We start from the raw sequence: 17,032 nt of genomic DNA on the forward strand, positions 1-17,032 counted from the left end.
TGCGAGACAACGCCACGTGCGGCCACGGGCAGTGCTGTGATATAAAGGTACTTCTCTTATCGAACAGTTCCTAGAAAGCGAGGAATGCCATTGCGGGACAACACCCGGAGCATGCTCCCCTGGAGACGGGGACCACAACGCGTGCACCGCGTGCTGCAAGCCTGACTGCACGCTGCGAGACAACGCCACGTGCGGCCACGGGCAGTGCTGTGATATAAAGGTACTTCTCTTATCGAACAGTTCATAGAAAGCGAGGAATGCCATTGCGGGACAACACCCGGAGCATGCTCCCCTGGAGACGGGGACCACAACGCGTGCACCGCGTGCTGCAAGCCTGACTGCACGCTGCGAGACAACGCCACGTGCGGCCACGGGCAGTGCTGTGATATAAAGGTACTTCTCTTACCGAACAGTTCCTAGAAAGCGAGGAATGCCATTGCGGGACAACACCCGAAGCATGCTCTCCTGGAGACGGGGACCACAACGCGTGCACCGCGTGCTGCAAGCCTGACTGCACGCTGCGAGACAACGCCACGTGCGGCCACGGGCAGTGCTGTGATATAAAGGTACTTCTCTTATCGAACAGTTTCTAGAAAGCGAGGAATGCCATTGCGGGACAACACCCGGAGCATTCTCCCCTGAGCACAACAACGCGTGCACCGCGTGCTGCACGCTGCAGTGCCACGAGCAGTGCTGTGATATTAGGGTACACTTCTCTTGTCTATAGTTCGTATTTTTAGCATTAGAAATAAGGTAAACAATCTTGATGTGTCTTTTAATTGAAAAACACAGTTTAAAAATAAGTTACGGTAAATATGTAACAATTATGAATCTAATACGATCTTTTATAGTCTTCTGCTTTCATAAGTAATAGTTATTGATTTTTAGAAAGCGTTTTTCAATTAAAAGACATGTCAAAATCGCTTACCTTCTTTCAACTTCTTTCTAATGCTAAAAAAACGAACTATAAAAGCATACCAGTTTGTCAGGTTGAAAGGTGTCTCCAGTAGCATTCAGCCTTATATGAAGCCCGATTTAGACCGCTATTTCTCGGGCCCTATTTCGCTGCGATTTCATAGTCCTCGGGTCCCTTATCCAGTTGAGAGTTTGAATGCTTTCTCCTCACCTAAAGCCTCTCCACAGATTTAGTAGTAGGTAGTTAGCTGTCATTTTTATCCTTCGCGGTTGTGTCCATCCGGTGGCTTTCGTGAACGTTTCACGCCCTTAATCTAAAGGTTTTTTTACTGATTTCTGCCATTTCATTTATTTCAGACGTGTCGTCCCAAGGTGCCTGGCACGGAATGTCGCGCCACGAACAGCGAGTGTGACCTGCCGGAATTCTGTAACGGAAGCTCACCATTTTGTCCGCAAGACGTGCATAAGATGGACGCCACGCCTTGTCGGAAGGGACAGGTAGTTTTATTATTTATTTATCTGCCTTTAAATCCAATATATGATCGTGAATACGCAGGCGTTGCGTTGTCAACCATAGACCAAGGCCTAACTCCGGAGTCGGCAAACTGCGTGTCGTATGCGCATCTTTAAGGTATAATTAGATACATATCTATCTCTTCAAGCCACCTAGAAGTTTAACACTTGAGTGTTCTTAGACCACGAAAAAGAGTAATTATACGGCTTTTAGAGATTCCAAAAACTGGTGATTTCTAATGTGATTGGCTTTTGTTGTCAAAAGTTTACCGGCCTTCTCAAGGGTTGACCTAACGGAAGCCTAATATTGATTTCTCACAATAGGCTACATGACTAATTTTTTTTATGGTATCAATCGATCGGGTTTGTTTTTAGGATCAAATGTCTATATGGGACCCATTGCATTAAAGTAACACAAAAGTCAGAAATTGTAGTCAAAGGCCGACAGTCGCATTTCACTCGCGAAACGCCCTATACAAAACGGCCAGAGGCCGTGACGTCAAGGTCTCTGGGAGCCCATCTTGTAGTATGGATAAAACAAGAAAATTGCGTTTTTGTCGGTGAAATATTGCGTTTATGTATATAGTTGCTATACAATATTTTTTGGATGAAATGTAAGGAATCGAATGGTACCCTTACTTTTACCGTTTTTGGAAGTTAAAAAAAAACTTAAATTTTGATACTTTGAGGTCCTGTAATTTTGTAATTTTTCAATATTTTATTTTAATATCCACATTACTGTGATAAATTGCTCGTTTGCTATCTATTTTACTAGATTTTGTTATAAAATTCAACATGTGTCATCATCCCTATTCTATCTCAGGCGTACTGCGTGCGCGGTTCGTGCCGCACCCACACGGACCAGTGCCGGCTGCTGTGGGGGGTCACGGGCGAACGATCCGACGACGCGTGCTATATGGACCACAACGTACACGCCGCCGAGTAAGTAAAAAAAACCGGCCAAGTGCGAGTCGGACTCGCGCACGGAGGGTTCCGCACCATCAACAAAAAATAGAGCAAAACAAGCAAAAAAAAACCGGCCAAGTGCGAGTCGGACTCGCGCACGGAGGGTCCCGCACCATCAACAAAAAATAGAGCAAAACAAGCAAAAACACCAAGCAAAAAAACGGTCACCCATCCAAATACTGACCCCGCCCGACGTTGCTTAACTTCGGTCAAAAATCACGTTTGTTGTATGGGAGCCCCACTTAAATCTTTATTTTATTCTGTTTTTAGTATTTGTTGTTATAGCGGCAACAGAAATACATCATCTGTGAAAATTTCAACTGTCTAGCTATCACGGTTCGTGAGATACAGCCTGGTGACAGACGGACAGACGGACGGACAGCGGAGTCTTAGTAATAGGGTCCCGTTTTTACCCTTTGGGTACGGAACCCTAAAAACTACACAAAATAGTTCGTTACCTATAGATGACAGAAAAACCTATACAGTGTGTAAATCCAATACGGGCGAATATTTAAACGGTGGTTAGCATAGGACCTAAAAAGTATATTGAGATAGATTTTACTTAGAAATGCATTGAAAATTTTAACCATACAAAATTATTCGGCCCGCAATGTAATACACCACACACGTTACGGGATACGAGCTTTTTAAGTATTTGTCAACGCTTGTTGGCAGTTACTATAAAAAGCTCGTATCTCGTAATGTCATTATCATCTTCTGTTTCTTAATGTTTACAGTACATCGCTGCTCGGTACATGTGGAAAAAATTGATCACGGGGTCATAATTAAGTGTAACTTAAAAAAACATCTTAATTAATGATAAGACGGGTAAATTCTATATCTGGTTTAATTTATTGCCCGTATTAGACTTACACACTGTATAAGAAATGTGCAGTCGGAACCCTTGGAACGCGAGTCCGACTCGCAATTGACCGGTTTTTAGGGTTCCGTAGCCAAATGGCAAAAAACGGAACCCTTATAGATTCGTCATGTCTGTCTGTCTGTCCGTCCGTATGTCACAGCCACTTTTCTCCGAAACAGAACTATACTGTTGAAACTTGGTAAGTAGATGTATTCTGTGAACCGCATTAAGATTTTCACACAAAAATAGAAAAAAAACAATAAATTTTTGGGGTTCCCCATACTTCGAACTGAAACTCAAAATTTTTTTTTTCATCAAACCCATACGTGTGGGGTATCTATGGATAGGTCTTCAAAAATGATATTGAGGTTTCTAATATCATTTTTTTCTAAACTGAATAGTTTGCGCGAGAGACACTTCCAAAGTGGTAAAATGTGTGTCCCCCCCCCTGTAACTTCTAAAATAAGAGAATGATAAAACTAAAAAAAATATATGATGTACATTACCATGTAAACTTCCACCGAAAATTGGTTTGAACGAGATCTAGCAAGTAGTTTTTTTTTAATACGTCATAAATCGCCTAAATACAGAACCCTTCATGGGCGAGTCCGACTCGCACTTGGCCGCTTTTTGTTTTAATTAAGCTATATTTGTAACAAACAACATCCACTAGAAGTTGCTCATATATCGTAACAGATACGGCAACTGCGGTTATGATCGCGTGTCGCAGAGGTTCCGCAGCTGCGCGCCACAAGACGTGTTGTGCGGCATGCTGCAGTGCACCCATCTCGGAAGAGATGAAATACACCTCGGCGACATTTATACTGCGAGGATGATGTCTTATCCCGCGCAGAAAGGCAGGGGTGAGTCAATAGCATATGGCAGGGGTCACCAATTAGTTTCTTCAGGGGTCCGGTTCTTAAAATAAAACGAACATCGCGGTCCGTTTCTACTTGAGTTTATTAAAAAACCGGCCAAGTGCGAGTCGGACTCGCGCACGGAGGGTTCCGCACCATCAACAAAAAATAGAGCAAAACAAGCAAAGAAACGGTCACCCATCCAAGTACTGACCCCGCCCGACGTTGCTTAACTTCGGTCAAAAATCACGTTTGTTGTATGGGAGCCCCACTTAAATCTTTATTTTATTCTGTTTTTAGTATTTGTTGTTATAGCGGCAACAGAAATACATCATGTGTGAAAATTTCAACTGTCTAGCTATCACGGTTCGTGAGATACAGCCTGGTGACAGACGGACGGACGGACGGACGGACGGACAGCGGAGTCTTAGTAATAGGGTCCCGTTTTTACCCTTTGGGTACGGAACCCTAATAAACCGGCCGGCGGTCCGGATCCGGGTTGCGGTCTGCCATTTGGTGACCCCTGGCATATGGCTTAACAGCCGACGATAGGCCTGAGCCATTGAAGTTGTTCATGTAATGTACAGACAGCGGAGTCTTAGTAATAGGGTCCCGTTTTTACCCTTTGGGTACGGAACCCTAAAAACTACACAAAATAGTTCGTTACCTATAGATGACAGAAAAACCTATACAGTGTGTAAATCCAATACGGGCGAATATTTAAACGGTGGTTAGCATAGGACCTAAAAAGTATATTGAGATAGATTTTACTTAGAAATGCATTGAAAATTTTAACCATACAAAATTATTCGGCCCGCAATGTAATACACCACACACGTTACGGGATACGAGCTTTTTAAGTATTTGTCAACGCTTGTTGGCAGTTACTATAAAAAGCTCGTATCTCGTAATGTCATTATCATCTTCTGTTTCTTAATGTTTACAGTACATCGCTGCTCGGTACATGTGGAAAAAATTGATCACGGGGTCATAATTAAGTGTAACTTAAAAAAACATCTTAATTAATGATAAGACGGGTAAATTCTATATCTGGTTTAATTTATTGCCCGTATTAGACTTACACACTGTATAAGAAATGTGCAGTCGGAACCCTTGGAACGCGAGTCCGACTCGCAATTGACCGGTTTTTAGGGTTCCGTAGCCAAATGGCAAAAAACGGAACCCTTATAGATTCGTCATGTCTGTCTGTCTGTCCGTCCGTATGTCACAGCCACTTTTCTCCGAAACAGAACTATACTGTTGAAACTTGGTAAGTAGATGTATTCTGTGAACCGCATTAAGATTTTCACACAAAAATAGAAAAAAAAACAATAAATTTTTGGGGTTCCCCATACTTCGAACTGAAACTCAAAATTTTTTTTTTCATCAAACCCATACGTGTGGGGTATCTATGGATAGGTCTTCAAAAATGATATTGAGGTTTCTAATATCATTTTTTTCTAAACTGAATAGTTTGCGCGAGAGACACTTCCAAAGTGGTAAAATGTGTGTCCCCCCCCCTGTAACTTCTAAAATAAGAGAATGATAAAACTAAAAAAAATATATGATGTACATTACCATGTAAACTTCCACCGAAAATTGGTTTGAACGAGATCTAGCAAGTAGTTTTTTTTTAATACGTCATAAATCGCCTAAATACAGAACCCTTCATGGGCGAGTCCGACTCGCACTTGGCCGCTTTTTGTTTTAATTAAGCTATATTTGTAACAAACAACATCCACTAGAAGTTGCTCATATATCGTAACAGATACGGCAACTGCGGTTATGATCGCGTGTCGCAGAGGTTCCGCAGCTGCGCGCCACAAGACGTGTTGTGCGGCATGCTGCAGTGCACCCATCTCGGAAGAGATGAAATACACCTCGGCGACATTTATACTGCGAGGATGATGTCTTATCCCGCGCAGAAAGGCAGGGGTGAGTCAATAGCATATGGCAGGGGTCACCAATTAGTTTCTTCAGGGGTCCGGTTCTTAAAATAAAACGAACATCGCGGTCCGTTTCTACTTGAGTTTATTAAAAAACCGGCCAAGTGCGAGTCGGACTCGCGCACGGAGGGTTCCGCACCATCAACAAAAAATAGAGCAAAACAAGCAAAGAAACGGTCACCCATCCAAGTACTGACCCCGCCCGACGTTGCTTAACTTCGGTCAAAAATCACGTTTGTTGTATGGGAGCCCCACTTAAATCTTTATTTTATTCTGTTTTTAGTATTTGTTGTTATAGCGGCAACAGAAATACATCATGTGTGAAAATTTCAACTGTCTAGCTATCACGGTTCGTGAGATACAGCCTGGTGACAGACGGACGGACGGACGGACGGACGGACAGCGGAGTCTTAGTAATAGGGTCCCGTTTTTACCCTTTGGGTACGGAACCCTAATAAACCGGCCGGCGGTCCGGATCCGGGTTGCGGTCTGCCATTTGGTGACCCCTGGCATATGGCTTAACAGCCGACGATAGGCCTGAGCCATTGAAGTTGTTCATGTAATGTACAGTCAGCATCCAATAGATATTAGTGAAGATCAAATATATTGAAACACAGTTTCTATGGTAACAATTAAAGGTGTGTTAGGTACGATTTATTTGACCACTTTGACCGTCACTATTTTTTTGATAATATGCTGACTGTACTGTATCATTTAACATTGAAATTTCAACTTGGAACGAATATTAAATTTGTGCAAACTGTGTCGTGTAGTGTGGTCGCCACTCGCACTTTTATCCTGGCCGGGTCGCCATGTGAAGAGACGCGATAAAGCAAACACATGCTTAAGACGAATTAAGTATGTATTTGCGGCATAGTTCACATCACACTATAGTTTTTAGGGTTCTGTAGCCAAATGGCAAAAAACGGAACCCTTATTTTTTTTTTCGTTTTGTTTTTAGATAGCATGGTCCCGTGTCACACGGCGATTATCGACTTTGGCCTGAGGGACGTGGACCCTGGCCTGGTGCCCGAAGGCGCTAATTGCGGACCCGATAAGGTACTTATAGCTAGTTAAAGTAGTCCGACATTTCTAGAGGACTAGAGGTAGGTGGGTACTAGGGTGGGTCATTTTTACTTTTTTTTAATTTATTAGGGGGCACAGTTAAAAAAAGGTGCCATTTGGTTATTAATTATTGCACGTATTTTTGTATTGGCATTATTACGCAACTTTTTGTAACTGTGCCCAAAGGATAACTAATACTTTTTTTTCTCCATACACAAGTGACCCACCCTAGTGGGTACGTGCGGATCTAGACGACTAATGGCCACTTGCACCATTTACTAACCCGGGGTTAACCGTAACCCAGTGTCATATTGTACTGGTAACCATGAACCATTGTCAAATGGCTCACATTTTTCGTGATTTTAGATCAGATTGTGACTCTGCCATATTCCATTTTTGGAAACTTTCACACTGCGTTGTTTCTCAGTTATTAATTCGGAAAAATATTACAGATGTGCATGCAGCAGAGATGTGTGTCGGTTGAGCGAGTGAGAGAGATAGCGCAGCGAGCAGCGGGCTCTGTCTGTCCCTCTAACTGCTCCGGACACGGTGTGTGCAACTCCAATGGTAAGACAACAGCTGTGATAATAGGGATGTTTCCTGTACTTAAAATAAATTATTTCAAACCGTGCACGAAATAAAGCACCAGATAATTATTAGAAAAACATAGACAGCAGCTATTTTTAAACACAATTTGTATTTAATAAATCGGAAATATAAAAAGTAGGTGAGTTTACCGTGACGTCACTACATTCGTTTTCATATAAATTCCATATTAGCAAATCGTTTTGACAGTTCTAAAAAAGAAGCTGATTTGACTAGTAGGAATGTAGCCTATTATAACTGTAAAACACAAGTTCTTCCCTTCCTTTAATAATGATAATAAATAACTAAATCCGGTTCGAAGGACCATTTAGTGTGACTTGTTGAATTCAAGTTCCAACAGGTTTTTTGTGTCTCATAGAAAACCGGGAAAAAGCGCACCACACATGAGCTTAATTTCATAAAAGAAAACAGGTGCCATAGACAGTGGGTACCTATCTGAATTTATAGACAGTATCTAAAATTCTGATAATTTCAGCTTATGTGGGGTGCACAAAGTATTTTTTTTCGTAGCAAAACAAACATTTATCAGACGGGATTTTTTTCTTCATAAATAATAAATAAATATTGTAGGACTTTCTTACACAAATTGACTAAGCCCCACAGTAAGCTCAAGAAGGCTTGTGTTGTGGGTACTCAGACAACGATATATATAATATACAAATACTTAAATACATAGAAAACAACCATGACTCAGGAACAGATATCTGTGCTCATCACACAAATAAATGCCCTTACTGGGATTCGAACCCAGGACCGCGGCTTCACAGGCAGGGTCACTACCCACTAGGCCAGACCGGTCGTCAAATATTATTTACCAATAAGGGATCTGGATCTGGCAATTTCAGGTAACTGCCACTGCTGGGCGGGCTACGCGCCGCCGCTGTGCGCGCGGCCCGGAGCCGGCGGCTCGCGCGACTCCGGGCCACTCTCCGACACTACCAGTGAGTACCCGAGGATCAACACAACTCATACTCATACCATAGAGAAAAAAATACATAGAGTGCTCACTCCATACATCAGTTTTAGTACCAAAAAGACTATTAGCATCTAGTATCGAGTAGCGGAACTATCAGTACTGCTACTTGACAATAGATGTAGCACCGACCGGAAAGTGTTGAGATAAAGACTTTCCGGTCGGTGCTACATCTATTGTCAAGTAGCAGTACTGATAGTTCCGCTACTCGATGCGAGATGTAGACACTGAAATTAATAGTCTGAACTGATGTATGGAGTGAGCACTCTTGTCTTACTATATTTCTCTATGCTCATACTCATCCTCGTTTATTCATAAAGCCAATTTACATGTCAAATAAATTATACACTTACACTTAAACTTAAAATTATATATACAATCAATCGAAAATTAAAACAAAGCTTATTTACATGTCGAATTAAAATTGGAAAACGTTTAAAATTAAAATTGTGGTCAAGACGAAAGACTTAAAATTTAAAATTAGGATACATTTTAAAATTACAATTAATATAAAAAAAAGCTGATTCCCGTGTCTAAATAATATCAAAATTGAATAATAGTAGAAAAGCAAAAGTCAAAATTTAAGTTTAAAATAGTAGGTAAATATGATACATTTTTAAGATGAGGTAAAAATAATAATTATTCAATGTTAGTATGTCTCACAACAGTTTAAATTTGAAAATAATACATTTAATAACTGAAAGTCTGTTCAGATAGGCACTGACCCTGTATGCATCATGAACTCCCCGTAGGTGTAGAACGGGTGGACGACCTCATCACCTCATCTAGGTTGCATTCCTCGCAACCTTATGTTGCAGGGAACATGTCCCGTTTAAACGTACGACCTCAGTGGCGAGCGGCCAGCGGGGCGTCCAGCGTCGTGCCACAGAATAACTAATAGTACTACCGTACAGAAAATTCACCCCTTCACAAAAGTCAGGTTTAGGTATAAAATTACACCTATATCGCCGCCTGCAAGCAAAATTGAAACTTATAACCGCGCACGAACCTTCTTCTTTGCGCGCCGCAGTTTTATGACCGAGCTGTGAGTATCGGCACGGGGTTATCATTTGACAAATTTTTATACCTATACCCACTGATTTATTGTTTTTAAGATAAATATGTAGGAATTACAAACGTTGATTATGTAAACATACATGTTTTATCCGAAAATAGCATGTCTGATTCTCGCGGAGTAAGTTTCGAAGCCATTGTGTATTTTCAATTTTGCGCGAGCGCCGCGTGACACGACTATCGTGCACGCCGAGCGGCAGCCCACTGCCATACGCCTGTCCGATGGGCGCGCCGGCCAAATGTACCTAAACTGCGGAGTGACACCCCCCTAGTCGTGCACTAAAGGCTTCGTCACACAGGCGCGTTTTCAGGGCGCGGCGTGAGCGGGGCGCGCCGCTTTTACATATAAAATGCTCACGCCCCGCTCACGCCGCGCCCGGAAAACGCGCCTGTGTGCCGAAGCCTTAAGACCGCTTGTATACGTTTGCATTTGTTTAACGTGCGACACCGTACCGGGAGCCCAGCTTGTCGCCGCAAGTGTGTGAGTTATGTGACCTGAAGTCTGACGTCATGCAAAGTGAAAAATTTGCCCAGTCAATTTAATTACTTAAATGGGACATACGCGGCCCTTCTTACCTACAGCATACAGGCTGGGATGTCACTGAAAACATTCGTACCTATGTACATAGCTACGATTTTTAGAGTTATTTGACCGCCAAAATTCGGCATAAATGTTACAAGTAAATTGTTTTGACTAAGACATCTTATTTTTTTACAGGTTTATGGCGATTCATGGTGGCGATGTACGTGATCTTCCTAGGTATTGTCCCTGCAGTTATATTGGCGCTGCTCCTCATCTACTTCTGTCCCTGTTGCTCACTTCTCCGCTTCAAGATCTTCAAATCACACTACTCAAAACCTACCAACATTGGTACTAAGTTTGCACTACCTAATATTATCTCATTTAGGAAGTGGTTTTATGATAGTGATAAAGTTAATCGTAAATGTCAATTTAATGCAAAAGAAAGTGTGACGGATGATAAAATGCGTAAAATAGTTACAGTCAAGGATGAATGTAATGGTCACGAGTATACGGAAATATGTTATGTGGATGTACCTAGTACAAATGTAGCTAAGAGAGATGCTAAATCAATTAATATAAAAAATGTTAAAGAACCAGTTAAATTAAAACGTACAATAAATAAAGAAGATATTGTTATTGTTGAAAAGTATAATCATGCTCCTATTCATAATAAGAATGCAAATAATTTAGATATTATCAAACCCAAAGTCGATGATATGAAAAATATATATGAATCGCTTACAGAAAAATCGAACTCCAATACTCCTAATTTTAAAGACTTAAATAAGGAACTTGCAGTGCTTAAGAACAGTAAAATGTCACCGGTAAATAGACCTAAACCTAACCTAAGTCCTAAGCCTGCTGTTAGTCTGAAACCTAGTGTAAGTCCTAAACCAGGCGTCAGCCCCAAACCTAACAGGCTGCCACGCGAAAGTAAAGCTAATCCAGAAATAATAAAGGCTGGTCTTGCTTCTACAACGAATGAGTTCCTCAATCAAAGGTCGAAGCTGCGAAAAGTTGGTAATGTAAATGTTAATAAATAATCTAGGCAATATAGTTTAGGTTAGGTTAAACCTGGTTGACTGTTGATATTATCTCTTGTATTAAAATGATTAAAATATTTATTGTTTTATTATACTTTTTCTTTTTTCCTTTTATGTTTAGATCATGATATATCTATTTAATGTATTATGGACCCATCATTGTTTACTGCAAGTAGGTGTGTAGACATTACTATCCTAAAGTAAATTCTTTAACTTGGTTTAAATTCTAATAGGTATATTAGCACCATACCCCTTAGCTTAGGGCCACTTGCACCATTTCACTAACCTGGGGTTAACCTGTTAAACTGTTAACCCAGTGTCAAATTGTACTGGTAACCATGGTAGCTCCAGGTTTAACCGGTTAACCCCGGGTTAGTTAATGGTGGAAGTGGCCCTTATAAATAATGATTTCAATAAAACAAGAAGGAATTATTTTAAACCTTATATTGAGACTTATAAAATTACATTTAAAGCATCCATTACTAACCAGCCACATGAAAATTGGGAAGAAAAATGGTCAGAATAAATTTATATTGGAATTTCATGTCTGTCCATATCCACCACATATTTAAGTTACATTTAGATATTGAAACTGGGTTGAAAATGTGGCTGTCCGTTTGATAATAGATTACTTCGGTACCTTAACTTAGTTTACTTTCCCGCTGCGGTGGCGAGAGGATTCCTTAGGACCAGGATGACAGAGTCTCCACGGAGGAACATCTTGGAAATGAACTTGTCCTTGTTGACGGCTTTACCCTGAAAATTATGTCATAACATGTTAATTATATGTTATGTTACCCTTTCATTTAGTTAAAATCAAGTTGTTTTGAGCTTCAAGGTAGTCCGGACCAGAACTACCTCAATATAAAAAAATCTTTTTTAAGTTACTAGTGACCCGCCCCAGCTTCGCACGGGTTAACAAATGATACCTTGAATCACTCTATCTATTAAAAAAACCGCATCAAAATCCGTTGCGTAGTTTTAAAGATCTAAGCATATAGAAAGACAGACAGACAGGGTAGCGACTTTGTTTTATACTATGTAGTATGTAGTGACCACTTGACAAAAAAGTCCATAACACAAGCACAAAAAATGTGAAACTCAAAAGCATAAGATGCATTTTTTGCCAGTCACAGGGCCGAATCTGCCTAGGGTGGTATTCCGTCTGTCCAATATGTTTTTGCAATCTCCTGGCGTCTCACTCTCTCTCTCTCAAGCAAAATGTGAGACGAAACAGAATTTGGACAAAGAAATTGCACAGGTGGAATACTACCCTTAGGAATTGTATCAACCTATAGTATATTTTTCTCAAGAACCGCACAAATGTGCAACGCGACAGCAAACTGGTATTAGCATAGCACCGTTCAACAATGAAAGTCACCGATCATCGTTTTAACAAACGTCCAACATAACCTCAAACTATATCAATAAAATGACTTTAACTTAGACCTAACCCTTTATTTTTCAAATGAACCTTACCTTCTTTCCTTTACCAGTCCTCGGCACTTCAGTCCACATTTCCTTAACATTTTCAAGAACCATGTTACAATGCCGGTCGAAGGCCTTGACACGGCCCAGCAACTTTTTGTTGTTTCTGCAGTTGATCAGAACTTGAGTATTGTTCTTCACGGACTGCGTTAGCACGGACAGAGGCCCTGTGCTGAATTCTTCCTCCTCAATCTTAGCTAACTCTTCCAAAGTCATCTCCGAGCGTGGCTTGGCCGTGGTTGCCCTAAAAGTAAGAATATCTCATGTTAATAGATCAATTAAACAAAATTTATGATTTATTCATAAGTATAGTAGTTAATTACTTACATGTTGATATTTGTGGATCTAAATTTGTTGAAATAAACAAAAAAATTCCACAAAACAGCAATAATCGCCTCAACTCGATAGCGCGGATTTGTTATGCCACAGATAACGTAATAACGTTTAGTTTCCGTGTTGCTAGGTTATTCAGTGATAAGTTACGTTTGGTTTCGTATAGCTACAACAGACGAGCGTACCTAAACTACTGAGGAGCTACAATGAAAGCGTAATTATTAAAGTGACAACACACTATCGCACCGCACTGCGACCTTGGTGCGTCGCGATCATAAAGAGATATCGGTTTCTCGATCTCACTTATGGGTGCGGTGCGACGCACCAAGGTCGCGATGCGGTGCGATAGTGTGTTATGACTTTTAGAGTGACAGAAAAATGCCCGCAATTTGCGAACTTCGGTTTTCGCGGTTATAGCCCTGGCACAGAAAAGGGGTTGATCTGTGAGCCCGGACTCCGAACTATCGCACCGCACCGCGACCTTGGTGCGTCCGACCACTTTTAGGTACGCCATATATTCCCTGATGGTAGTAGAATGGTAGACGAACTTGCGGAACTTGTCTTATGGAAACACTTGCTCTTAAGGCTCCGTCACCCAGGCGCGTTGTGCAGGCGGCCCGTGAGCGGGGCGCGCTGCTTTTTCATATAAAATGCTCACGCCCCGCCCGGAAAACGCGCCTGTGTGATGGAACCTTTAAGGCTTCGTCACAGGCTCGTTTTCCGGGCGGAGCGTGAGCGTTTTATATTAAAAACGGCGCGCCCCGCACACGCCCCGCCCGGAAAACGCGCCTGTGTGACGAAGCCTTTACATACAAACGCTCACGCTCCGCTCACGCCCCGCCCGGAAATGCGCAGCCTGTGTGAAGGCTGGCGTCCATTAGACTCGCCGAGGCGAATCGAATCGAATCGCAATAATTCGCCTCCTATATTTTCTATGCAACTGCGTCCATTGACGCGCTCTTCGTCAATGGACGCAGTTGCATTATAAAATACCTATAGGAGGCGAATTATTGCGATTCGATTCGATTCGCCTCGGCGAGTCTAAATAGTGGACGCCAGCCTTGATGGAACCTTTAAGGCTTCGTCACACAGGCGCGTTTTCCGGGCGGCGCGCGAGCGTTTTATATGTAAAAGCGGCGCGTCCCGCTCACGCGCCGCCCGGAAATCGCGCCTGTGTGACGACTGATGAAGCCTTTAAGACTGCTATAGCAATTAGTAAAATAAAACAAAATATTTACGTTTGGAACTCAAACCCATTTATTCAAATAAAAATAACTGTCTTAATATCACCAGATTTTGAATTAAATGAATATGGAAACTCAAACATATGTTTAGTTGACTTCGATTGTGGGGCCTTCGATTCTGCTTTCCTAGGCTTACAATCCATGGCTGAAAATCCTGAAAGATATTTATTTAGATGTTTAATCGACTTCTTCGATGGTGGGACCGTCGTTTCTGCCTCCCATACCTCCTGGCATACCTCCCATGCCTCCTGGCATACCGCCGGGCATACCTCCAGGCATACCTCCTTGGTTGCCACCATGCATCTTAGTCATAACTGGCGAACACACCCTCTGCACCTCCTTCAACTTATGCTCATACTCATCGACTTCAGCTAGCGAGTTATTATCCAGCCATCTTAGCGCCTCCTCGCACTCGCTGCGGGCCGTATTCTTGTCCTGCTCGCTCAAATTGTCTCCCGCGTCATCTAAAGCTTGTTTCACACCGAAGACGTAAGCTTCTAGTTGGTTCCTGGCTGCTACTCGCTTCCTTTGCTTCTCGTCTTCGTCTTTGTATTGTTCCGCCTCTGCTAGCATTCTGTCGATGTCCGCTTGAGACAGACGACCTCTGTCGTTCTTGATGACAATGTTCTTGCTTCGTCCTGTGCTGTTCTCTTTCGCAGAAACATTTAAGATGCCATTAGCGTCGATGTCGAAGGTGACGTCGATTTTAGGAACTCCTCTAGGTGCTGGTGGTATCCCAGTTAAGTCAAACGTGCCTAATAGGTTGTTGTCTTTGGACATAGCACGCTCGCCTTCGTAAACTTGAATAGTGACAGCTGGCTGGTTGTCGGAATAAGTTGTGAAGGTTTGGGATTGCTTGGTCGGGATTTTTGAGTTGCGCTCGATGATTTTGGTCATGACCCCGCCGGCGGTCTCGATGCCGAGAGACAATGGTGCTACATCAACCAACAGAACATCTTGGATTCTTGAATCGTTGGATCCGCTGAGAATGGCTGCTTGAACTGCCGCTCCGTACGCTACAGCTTCATCAGGATTGATTGATAGATTCAACTGCTTGCCGCCGAAGAAGTTCTGTAGAAGGTTCTGGATCTTCGGTATGCGAGTCGAGCCGCCAACGAGAACTACGTCATGGATCTGGCTCTTGTCCAATTTCGCGTCGCGGAGAGCTTTCTCGACCGGCTCTAGAGTTCCTCTGAACAAGTCGGAGTTGAGCTCTTCGAAACGCGCTCTAGAAATGCGAGTGTAATAGTCGATGCCTTCGTACAGCGCATCTATCTCTATCGTCGCTTCGGTGCTGGATGAAAGGGTGCGCTTCGCTCGCTCGGCGGCCGTCCTCAAGCGACGCAGCGCTCTCGTGTTACCTCGCAAATCCTTCTTGTACTTGCGCTGGAATTCATCTGCGAGGTGATTCACGAGTCTGTTGTCAAAGTCCTCGCCTCCAAGATGGGTGTCGCCAGCGGTCGCCTTTACTTCGAAGAGAGAGCCTTCGTCGATAGTAAGGATGGATACGTCGAAAGTTCCACCGCCGAGATCGAAAATAAGGACATTTCGCTCGCCTTTCAAGTTCTTGTCTAAGCCATACGCGAGCGCAGCGGCGGTAGGTTCATTAATAATTCTCAAAACATTCAAACCTGCAATTGCACCCGCGTCCTTGGTAGCTTGCCTCTGTGAATCGTTGAAATAAGCCGGGACCGTGATGACGGCGTCCCGCACCGTTGAGCCTAAATAAGCTTCTGCAGTCTCCTTCATCTTCGTCAAAACCATGCTGCTGATTTCCTCCGGCGCGAACCTCTTCGTCTCCCCTTTGAATTCAACCTGAATCTTAGGCTTCCCACAATCGCTGACGACTTTAAACGGCCAGTGTTTCATGTCCTGTTGAATCTTCGGGTCATCAAATTTGCGTCCAATAAGTCGTTTTGCGTCGAACACCGTGTTGTTGGGGTTTAGTGCGACTTGGTTCTTCGCAGCATCGCCGATGAGTCGCTCGGTGTCCGTGAACGCAACGTAGGATGGTGTGGTCCGGTTGCCCTGGTCGTTCGCGATGATCTCCACATTTCCGTGCTGGTAAACTCCCACACAGGAATAAGTTGTTCCAAGATCGATTCCTACAGCTGGCATTTTTATTAGATTATTTTCACTTCAATAACTTTTTGATATAAGAAATACGTCGTAATAATTCGAGTGGTTTTCACCAATCAACTTCTTCGTTCGTTCGCTTTCGTGTTTAGTTTAATACTGAGTTCCCGCCAACGCGCCGCGGCTTATATACCCCTCGGTTAACGGCCAATCACGGCCCAGAATTTTCTAGATTTTTCTCGGCAGCTGTTCGACGGCCAATGGGGTTGATGCCGGTTCTCGACTATTCGAGGTTGTAGAGCAAGATAGGCAATCAATTTGCATCGAGTAAGACAGAGATGGCTAATCCTGTAGTAATACCAGGTGAATAAAAAAATCTGAACTTCAAGAATATTTTGAAAGCATTTTTCAAGTTTATTTTAAGGAAGGTACTAAGGTTAAGTAAATTAAATAGGATAGATTGATTGATTGAAAATATGTATTGATTGATTTAAAACAGTGATATTCAATATTTACATTTTATCAGATAAGACTAGTATATTGTGTAA

The 17,032-nt window shown here is 42.5% G+C and overlaps 3 protein-coding genes across 4 annotated transcripts in view; 1 reads left to right on the forward strand and 2 right to left on the reverse strand.

Moving 5' to 3' along the window:
* LOC134657734 (disintegrin and metalloproteinase domain-containing protein 33-like) overlaps positions 1-9,601 on the forward strand; it is a 40,439-nt gene extending 30,838 nt beyond the window's left edge. The window contains exons 12-21 of the mRNA XM_063513298.1: positions 68-220; positions 414-566; positions 1,273-1,413; positions 2,252-2,370; positions 3,953-4,154; positions 5,859-6,048; positions 7,021-7,118; positions 7,577-7,691; positions 8,576-8,671; positions 9,456-9,601. Coding sequence (XP_063369368.1) covers positions 68-220; positions 414-566; positions 1,273-1,413; positions 2,252-2,370; positions 3,953-4,154; positions 5,859-6,048; positions 7,021-7,118; positions 7,577-7,691; positions 8,576-8,671; positions 9,456-9,601 — 1,413 coding nt within the window. The remainder of the gene's footprint in view (positions 1-67; positions 221-413; positions 567-1,272; positions 1,414-2,251; positions 2,371-3,952; positions 4,155-5,858; positions 6,049-7,020; positions 7,119-7,576; positions 7,692-8,575; positions 8,672-9,455) is intronic.
* Positions 9,602-11,958: 2,357 nt separating this feature from the next.
* Positions 11,959-13,269, reverse strand: LOC134657523 (probable small nuclear ribonucleoprotein Sm D2). Its single transcript, XM_063513099.1, has 3 exons — positions 13,159-13,269; positions 12,823-13,075; positions 11,959-12,099 (listed from the first exon to the last, which is right to left on the reverse strand). Coding segments are annotated over exons 1-3 (360 nt in total). The 5' UTR covers positions 13,161-13,269; the 3' UTR covers positions 11,959-11,994.
* Positions 13,270-14,397: 1,128 nt separating this feature from the next.
* On the reverse strand, positions 14,398-16,652 carry LOC134657384 (heat shock protein 68-like). Of its 2 annotated transcripts, XM_063512927.1 has the most exons (2): positions 14,678-16,652; positions 14,398-14,644 (listed from the first exon to the last, which is right to left on the reverse strand). In XM_063512927.1, exons 1-2 carry the CDS (start codon positions 16,524-16,526, stop codon positions 14,586-14,588), a joined length of 1,908 nt encoding a protein of 635 aa, XP_063368997.1. In that variant the 5' UTR covers positions 16,527-16,652; the 3' UTR covers positions 14,398-14,585. The 2 variants fall into 2 exon arrangements, with proteins under 2 accessions (XP_063368997.1, XP_063368996.1); XM_063512926.1 differs by having other exon boundaries at positions 14,398-16,651.
* Between the last annotated feature and the right edge of the window lie 380 nt (positions 16,653-17,032).

The sequence above is a fragment of the Cydia amplana genome, chromosome 20, assembly GCF_948474715.1.
Source record: "Cydia amplana chromosome 20, ilCydAmpl1.1, whole genome shotgun sequence".
Classification (NCBI taxonomy): Eukaryota; Metazoa; Arthropoda; class Insecta; order Lepidoptera; family Tortricidae; genus Cydia; species Cydia amplana.